Source organism: Sprattus sprattus, assembly GCF_963457725.1.
Source record: "Sprattus sprattus genome assembly, chromosome: 1".
In the NCBI taxonomy this organism is placed as follows: Eukaryota; Metazoa; Chordata; class Actinopteri; order Clupeiformes; family Clupeidae; genus Sprattus; species Sprattus sprattus.
Genome location: NC_137920.1, coordinates 77,522,453 through 77,531,772, shown reverse-complemented (window position 1 = coordinate 77,531,772; position 9,320 = coordinate 77,522,453). Strand labels below are relative to the sequence as shown.

Genomic DNA, 9,320 nt, shown 5'->3' with positions numbered 1-9,320 from the left:
GTCGGGGTCAGAGAAGAAGAGACAGGGTAAGGCAGACAGTGAGCACGGTCAGGAGAGGCCAGTCTTTCTTCGGAGCACCTGTGGGAGAACAGCCCGGTCAGTGAGGAGGTATCTGATTGAATATAAACCACTCGGATCCAGTTACTCAAGAAGCAATGAAAAGAAGAAAAAAAACACTTAATGGGTTTCTTACCGTTTGTGTTCCCACCTGTAAAAGAAAGCACACATTATGTAAGAAAAACTCTTAACTCGTCCGATAAGATTTTTCAGATGAATGCATTTTCTACCCTAAACTTGAGATCATTGTCATTGTGAGATATCTGCACAAACACTCCCCTAAACGATTCCTGTTTGTGGTGATTAAAAGTGATCATGGTGACTCCTTTTTGGTCCTGTGGTGATTATAAGTGATCATGGCGACTCCTGTTTGGTCCTGTGGTGATTATAAGTGATCATGGTGACTCCTTTTTGGTCCTGTGGTGATTATAAGTGATCATGGCCACTCCTGATTGGTCCTGTGATGATTATAAGTGTAAACTGTGCTAGGAAGCCTGACAGGAGCTGTAATGACCAAGACAAAGACTATGCAAATTACATCAGGTAAGGCAGTGAGTGTGAGCTAGAGACTTCCAACATCAAAAACTAGTCTTTGTGTGTGTGTGTGTGTGTGTGTGTGTGTGTTGGAGGGGGGGGGGGGGGGGGGGTTGTTGGACAATGTTGGACAGGATATCTAGACCAGGGCCAACAGTGTGTGTGTGTGTGTGTGTTGGAGGGGGGGCGGGGGGGGGGGGGGGCGGTTGAGCCAGGGCACATGTGGTACAGTTCTGTCATGTCCAGCTGAATCAGGTCAGTAGCAGCTAGGTGGCAAACATGTGTTTCCTTGCCCCAGCCGACTCCAACTTGCCCCAACCGGCACGTGTGGCCCAGTGACTGTGAGCTAGAGACTTCCAACATCAAAAACTAGTCTGTGTGTGTGTGTGTGTGTGTGTGTGTGTGTGTGTGTGTGTGTGTGTGTGTGTGTGTGTGTGTGTGTGTGTTGGAGGGGGGGGATGTTGAGCCAGGGCACGTGTGGTACAGTTCTGTCATCTCCAGCTGAATCAGGTCAGTAGCAGCTAGGTGGCAAACATGTGTTTCCTTGCCCCAGTTGACTCCAACTTGCCCCAGCTGACACGTGTGGCCCTGTACTCGTGTATGGAATCCATGACGTGCTTGGCAGCAACGCGAGAGAAGAGCCACAGTCTGCTCAATGCACAGACACTCTCATTCACGTACATAACGGGGGTGGGGGGGGGGGGAGGGTACTCAATCTATCTAGTATTCTAAGTCAGATGACAGCATGGACTGCCTCTCTGATTGTGCTGTTTGGGAGTAACACAACAGCGAAATTATTCAAAAACATTTTAAATAAAGCATCTGCAACTACAATTGTTGAGACTACATATTTGACCAATGAGACAGCCGGGAGCGTAAAAAATGAAATGCTACCTGGGCGTTCTGTGATTGTAAACGTAGTCTCCATGCCAGCGTGTATGTGGTCTGCTACATGGCAGTGCATAAGCCACGTGCCTATGTTCCCTGCCACCATCTCTACGGTCTGGGTTGTCCCCGGGAACAGGTCATAGACATCAGCACGGTGGGTCTGTGCCCTCTGTTAAAATATAGACTCATTATTTACATTTACAATTCATCATTTAGCAGACGCTTTTATCCAAAGCATCTTACAAGGATGTATACACATTTTACATTTACACTGATGGCACACTGCACATCAGGAGCAATTAGGGGTTCAGTGTCTTGCTCAAGGATACTTCAACAGGGAATCGAACTAGCAACCTTCTGATTACTAAACGACTATACCACTGTCGCTCATGGTTCCACCAGGCCTGCTCATCCACTGACCTTGTGTTGGCAGGAAGCAACCATTTTAGTCAGATTGGTGTTTTGACTTGAACGATTAAGAAGTGTAATGTTTGTCTTTAAAAGAGAAACATTTTCTTAATGTTTCCAGGGGCTGTGAAGTGATTTTGGGATAGCACATCAAAAATAACGGCAGTGTTAGTATGCCCTTGTCCTTCTATAACCCTGTATGGTCATGTGAGGCCCAAAAGATGTTAGACAACACAGACCATAGCTCCTCTTCCTCACTACAATAGCTTTTCTGATAGTCAGTTTTGCCAAATACAATTTGTGGGGTGACTACTAACATAAGGTTGAGTGGAAAAGCACAGAATGCCATTTTTTAGTGAGCTAGTCCTTCAAAGTAACACTATGAGACAATTTGACACTTTTTAAGGTATGGTTATATAGGCAACTAGTTTTGGTACCATCCTCAAATGCATTTTGATAGCATATGGTCATGTGAAGGACAGAAAAACACCTGTGTCTTCCCCACTAGCTATCAAGGATATGCCCTATTGGTTCTGTGTAACGGGCTGGTACACCCTGCAAAAATGGAAGAAAAGCTTTCAGATGCATGACGTTGCCAGCTAAACTGCCAAAAGACACCAGTTAGTGTGTTGGCAAGCTTCTATCAGTGTCAGCTGGGCTGTTGGTGGTGTTTGCAAGGTTTTTTACATGCCTTTGAGGTAGGCAGCTTACTAGTTTTTGGATCAGAACTCCGTATTGCTGCTTTAAACAGAGGTACTCAGGTACAGTAACTCAGGTAACTCAGGTAACTCAGGTAACTCAGGTAACTCAGGTAAATGAACATCTGTATCTGGGCGGACGGGTACCTTGTAGGTGAAGGTCTCTCCGTGGAAGTGGACCGTGTGGATGTCCACCTCGTTGCCCATTCCAATGAGATACCACTGCACCTTCTCCCCCGTCGCCATGGTGATGCCGCGCGCATTGCCATACACTCTACCATTGATCCCTGTCATTGGACGGGACAGGACAAAACGGAACACAAGCTGTGACCATGACGATCGCAATGATGATGGTGATTAGCAGTAGTTTCAACAGGGCTGGCAGAGGCAGTGTACAGTACCAGTCAAAAGTTAATTTGAGTGTTTTCTTTACTTTTATTTTTTTCTACATTGCAGATTAGATAAACTTTAAAGAAGTTTAAACTACGAAAGAACACATATGGAATTATGTTCTATCTAGCATGTAGAAAATGACAAAAGAAAAAAAAAACTTCTCAAAAAAAGCGACAGTGTGTCCAAACTTTTGACTGGCACTGTATTTCTTGGCTAGCTCAGTGGGCTGGACGGGGCCTTCCTTTGCGCCCCCAAATAAATTGCCATCATTGGTCATTCCGTAAAACATCTGCTAACAGTCAACACAGATCCTTGAGACTTTCATTAGTGATTAACAGGTGTGATGGCCCAGTGATGCTGTCGACGAACGGGCAACCTTCTCCTGAAATACACACGGCCACTCCTCAGACCTACCCACTCTTCCATGAGCTCCTCTCCGCTAATCTGCTGCTAGTAAGTAAGACTTTATTTAAATAGCACATTTCATACAAAAGTTGCAATTCAAAGTGCTTTACATAAAATCAATAAAGGCAAGCAGCAGGAGCAATACATGGAGTGAAAGATAAATATAAAGATCAACATCGTATCAGAACCTGGTGTTCTGATAGGCTTCTTGGATTTCTAAAATCATGATAAAAGGAATAAAAGTCATAAAACCCTTAAAACAGTTTAAAAGAGAAATAGCTAACCATGCATCATGTTGCTCTCCTGGAAGTCTCCGTCCTCCACAGGGACGTCTGCCGTGCCCAGGTACGTCTGGATGTTGTCCTCCAGGTACCAGGACTGGTTCTCATCGAACACCATGAAGAGGAGTGCAAACTCCCGAGCAACGTCCCTCTGCCGACGGCCCACGGTCAGCACCCCCCGCCTGCAGATCACCAGAGGACCAATCAGACCACTCGCCGTGTCCTGCAGCAGAGAAGGATGGAAGGAGAGGTGGAGAGGTGGAGGGATGGAGGGATGGATAGATGAAGGGAGAGGTGGAGGGATGGAGGGATGGATGGATGGAGGGATGGATGGATGGAGGGATGGATAGATGGAGGGAAGGAAGGATAGATGGAGGGATGGATAGATGGAGGGAGAGGTGGAGGGATGGAGGGATGGAGGGATGGATGGATGGATGGATAGATGGATAGATGGAGGGAGAGGTGGAGGGATGATGGATGGATGGAGGGATGGATAGATGGAGGGAGAGGTGGAGGGATGGAGGGATGGATGGATGGAGGGATGGATAGATGGAGGGAAGGAAGGATAGATGGAGGGATGGATAGATGGAGGGAGAGGTGGAGGGATGGAGGGATGGATGGATGGATAGATGGATAGATGGAGGGAGAGGTGGAGGGATGATGGATGGATGGAGGGATGGATAGATGGAGGGAGAGGTGGAGGGATGGAGGGATGGATAGATGGAGGGATGGATAGATGGAGGGAGAGGTGGAGGGATGGATGGATGGATGGAGGGATGGATAGATGGAGGGATGGATAGATGGAGGGAAGGAAGGATAGATGGAGGGATGGATAGATGGAGGGAGAGGTGGAGGGATGGAGGGATGGATGGATGGATGGAGGGATGGATAGATGGAGGGAGAGGTGCAGGGATGGAGGGATGGAGGGAGAGGTGTATTGATGGATGGATGGATAGATGGAGGGACGGATGGATGGATGGATGGAGGGATGGATAGATGGAGGGATGGATGGATGGAGGGAGAGGTGGAGGGATAGAGGGATGGATGGATGGAAGGATGGATAGATGAATGAAAGAGAATTAATGAATTAATGAAAGAATTGATAGAAAGATGGAAAGGTGAGAAATTCATAAATAAGGGACACGCTATTTTACAGGGAAACTTTTGAAAGACTTAAATCGTTTTGCTTTACCTTCATAAGATCAGCTGTGGAATAGTAGGCATACGTGATGCAGTCGGGATCGGACTTTCCTGGTCCAGCTCTTTCCAGAACATTCCACTGGATATTCCTCGTTTCACCTTAGCAACATAAAAACATTAGTCAGATGCACTTTATGCACAGAAATGAAGAACGTTTATCTGTAATTTACTTTTTGGTATTCTACTGACCTGGCTGGACAGGTGTTTGTAACCTACTGACCAGACTGGTGGTGTCTGTAACTACTGACCTGACTGGTGGTGTTTGTTATCAACTGACCTGGCTGGACAGGTGTTTGTACACTGCAAAAAATGCTTTTCTAACCTAGTGTTATTACTCTTATATTGAGATGAAAAATCTAGTTGGTCTTGTTTCTAGCTAAATTGTACTTACCTAGTGCTTTCTTGGTAAGGTTATTTGTACCTATTTCAAGCAAATATTACTTATTTTAAGAAATCTTAACAAGCCAAATTTGCTTAACGCACTGGCAGCCAAATTTGCTTGTTTTAAGCAAAATCCTGCTTAAATATGTAATTATTTGTCTTAAATCTAGAGGGTCATTTTTTGCAGTGTAACTACTGACCTGACTGGTGGTGTTTGTAATCAACTGACCTGACTGGTGGTGTTTGTGATCAACTGACCTGGCTGGTGGTGTTTGTTACTACTGACCTGACTGGTGGTGTTTGTTATCAACTGACCTGGCTGGACAGGTGTTTGTAATCTACTGACCTGGCTGGACAGGTGTTTGCTGCATCGTTCCAACTCCATGGCCATATAGATTAAATGGTCTGCTTGCCAGGTTCTTAAAAGTGATCAAAATCTGCTCTCCAACTTCAGCTTTGATTACAGGACCTACACAGACACGCACGCGCGCACACGCACACACACACACACACACACACACACACACACACACACACACACACACACACACACACACACACACACACACACATTAATATGCAAATACAAGGACAATTAAGGCTTTTCTATTCTACACACACACACACAACCTATGGCTGGATATACATACGTATGTAATGCCTGTAGATAGCACAGGAGAAGTATTCTTTTCATTGTTGTAGTGCTATACTTTGAATAAATCAAAGGTAAAATAGTGAACCGCACACATATGAAACCGATGGTCGGGAGGCGTGAAAAGGTGAATACAGTCACCCAAAATCCCCATAGTAACTACTGAACAGGTGAATACAGCCACCTTAAATCCCCATAGTAACTACTGAACAGGTGAATACAGCCACCTAAAATCCCCATAGCAACTACTGAACAGGTGAATACAGCCACACAAAATCCCCATAGTAACTACTGAACAGGTGAATACAGCCACCTTAAATCCCCATAGTAACTACTGAACAGGTGAATACAGCCACCTAAAATCCCCATAGCAACTACTGAACAGGGCCTCGTTTCCCGATAACGACGTATCTTAACGGCCTACGTGGATTTTGGCGACATCATATACTCATCATTGCCGTAAGTGCGGCGTCGGGAAACCGCTCTGCAATATCCCTCTTACGACCGATTTCAAGTCCTTTTTAGCGTTCGGGAAACTGGCTCCAGGTGAATACAGTCACCTAAAATCCCCATAGTAACTACTGAACAGGTGAATACAGACACCTAAAATCCCCATAGTAACCATAGTAACTACTGAACAGGTGAATACAGCCACCTAATATCCCCAGGTGTGTCTCCTCAGGCAGCCGAGGCTTGGCTCTTCTGAAGGAGGCGTCTGTGTACTCTCTGTACACTGCCTTTTTGTACTTGGAGCCGATCCGGTTCTCGCCCCGTCCCACGAATATATTCCCAGGGCTGCAGAGGTAAACATAAACAAATGAATATATATTCCACTAGGGCTGCAGAGGTAAACATAAACAAATTAATATATATTCCACTAGGGCTGCAGGGTAAACATAAACAAGTTAATATATTCCACTAGGGCTGCATGGTAAACATAAACACATTAATATATATTCCACTAGGGCTGCATGGTAAACATAAACAAGTTAATATATTCCACTAGGGCTGCATGGTAAACATAAACACATTAATATATTCCACTAGGGCTGGACAACCCAAAGTAGCAGTGAAGACAATCAGAACATTACACAGCACTACTTATAAAGTGACACAGACATCAAGAGCTGATTCTTGGTACCATCTCTGAGTACCACAATGGCTTACCTGCTCCATTTTAAAAAAAAACCTTGCAATTTCCCTTTGAGGACAAACACTATACACTCTCAATCAATCAATCAATCAATCAATCATCCATCTGTCTGTCTGTTTTTCTATCTATCTATCTTGAACCTGGTACTCTTGTGACTAACCTGTTTTGGTTCCACATCCCTTCTGTTCTGATTCTACTTGCGGCCTATAGCGTCCGACCTGTTTAATTCCTACCAGTTCAATTCTGTTTGGAACTAACTGTTTGGTTCCTACCTATCATCTGGATTGGTGTTGGTCTTCTGCTTCAGCCAGGTGCGGTCAGGGGCGTAGTCCCACTCCACCTCCTCCGCACTGATGAAGTACTGGACCGCAGGGCGGAGGAGGACAGGGGGGGGTGACGTCACAGCGCTGCTCGTCTGACCACACCACCGCACCTGGTACAGCTGCCTCATACCCCCGACGTAGTGGCCCGTCACCCTGCAGCTCATCTCAAACACACCTGCAAGGCAACGTGCAGAGCCATACAGTATAGTCCATTCATTATTTAAAAAAACTACTACAATTTCTACAATTATCAGATATTTTATAGGCCAACCAAGAAAGTAATTTTGTTCATTAATTGAATTGAATTGAATTGAAATTAAATTGAATTGAATTGAATTGAATTGAATTGAATTGAATTGAATTGAATTGAATTGAATTGAATTGAATTGAATTGAATTGAATTGAATTGAATTGAATTGAATTGAATTGAATTGAATTGAATTAGTTGTTGGACTATACTGGGCCTTGGGATTTCCTTGTTTTCCTCTACATTGGGCAATAACATCTATATTTACAGTCATGCCAATAATGCCAATCTGAATCTGAATCTAGTCTAGTCTAGTGCTGGACTGATGTAATTCCAGCACAGATGAGGCAAGAGTTCACAGCCTGGGGAAAATTTGCTGAGACTCGACTTGTGTTGGAAACAAACAATAACAAGGCCCCGCCCCTATTGCCCAATCAGCTGGTCCTCTTGAAGGGTCAAGATTGGCTCAGAAAAACAACAATCTCTCCCACCTTCATGTTGTCCATATTTCACTCTGGTTGTCTATATGCTAACAGCAACATCTGGGGGATGACAGGAGGGGGGGCGTTTACTCAAAGCAGTGGGCCCTGGGGGGGGGAGGGGGGGGGGGGGGGAGTATCCAACCTGTGAACAGAGAGAGAAAGAGAGAGAGAAAGAGGGAGAGAGAAAGAGGGAGAGAGAAAGAGGGAGAGAGAGAGAGATAGAGGGAGAGAGAAAAAGGGAGAGGGAGAGAGAGAGAAGAGATAGAGAGAGAGAAATAGGGAGAGAGAGATAGAGGGAGAAAGAAAGAGAAGGAGAGAGAAAGAGTAGGCGAGAGAGAGAGCGAGAGAGAGAGAGAGAGAGAGATGTGATGAGAGAGTGCATGTCTTCAGCTCACCGGCTGTGTCTGGCTTCATGGACACAGTGGCTGTGGTGTGTGGAAAGACACTGAGAGTGTCCCGAGTGGTTCCCATGAGCTGGAACGTGTTTCCCTGGAAGTGGACGCCATGCATATCCCCCTCGGTGCCCAGTCCCATGACGTGCCACGTCACACGGTCCCCCGTACACATGTCCAGGCCACGAAGGTTCCCGTACAAGAGGCCATTCACCCCTCAATCAGGAAATAAACCAAAACACCAGGGTCTCATCCAGTGTATAAATAGTACATGACAAAATACAAGGAATAAAACCAATAAAGAATCATAAACACAGTAAAGGCATTCACTGTTCAATGACAACAACAAAAACGTAGTAATGGTAAACTCACCCGTGTAAAGTGATACAAAGTGAAAATAGATCATCTTCAGGAGTTAGTTTGACATAAAAAAGGTCTAATTTTTCTAACCCACAGCATTTGGGACATTTTGTGACTGGGGGGGAAAAAGGTTTACCTCCAGAGTTACCCAAATTGATGCCATGAGTTGTATTTGATTAACATGCTGAGATGTATAGATTCTTCACACAGCACAGCAGGAGAGAGATGTTTAATACTATAGATCAGACCTGGGCAAAGTGCGGCCCCTTGGCTGTCCCTGACTGGCCCGCGGAGATCAATGGTACATTAGGAATCAAACGTTAAATGATAAAAATTGATATTACTAATCATTTCTATACTTATACTATTGCATTGCAAGCTTGCTCTTGTGTGTGTGTGTGTGTGCCATGTGAATTGGTCGTCTGGGCACACCTTTAATACTGCAAAAACATGCTTATTTTTCATG

General features: G+C 45.0%; 1 protein-coding gene across 1 annotated transcript in view; it reads right to left on the bottom strand.

Moving 5' to 3' along the window:
- The window catches only part of hephl1b (hephaestin-like 1b), a gene marked incomplete at its 5' end in the record, with an annotated part of 19,970 nt that continues 10,650 nt past the window's right edge, over positions 1–9,320 (bottom strand). Inside the window, 10 exons of the mRNA XM_080833062.1 lie at positions 1–78; positions 194–208; positions 1,486–1,648; positions 2,733–2,872; positions 3,668–3,887; positions 4,857–4,963; positions 5,592–5,714; positions 6,553–6,692; positions 7,323–7,548; positions 8,498–8,710. Of these exons, the coding sequence (XP_080689188.1) occupies positions 8–78; positions 194–208; positions 1,486–1,648; positions 2,733–2,872; positions 3,668–3,887; positions 4,857–4,963; positions 5,592–5,714; positions 6,553–6,692; positions 7,323–7,548; positions 8,498–8,710 (1,418 nt within the window). The 3' untranslated portion in view covers positions 1–7. The remainder of the gene's footprint in view (positions 79–193; positions 209–1,485; positions 1,649–2,732; positions 2,873–3,667; positions 3,888–4,856; positions 4,964–5,591; positions 5,715–6,552; positions 6,693–7,322; positions 7,549–8,497; positions 8,711–9,320) is intronic.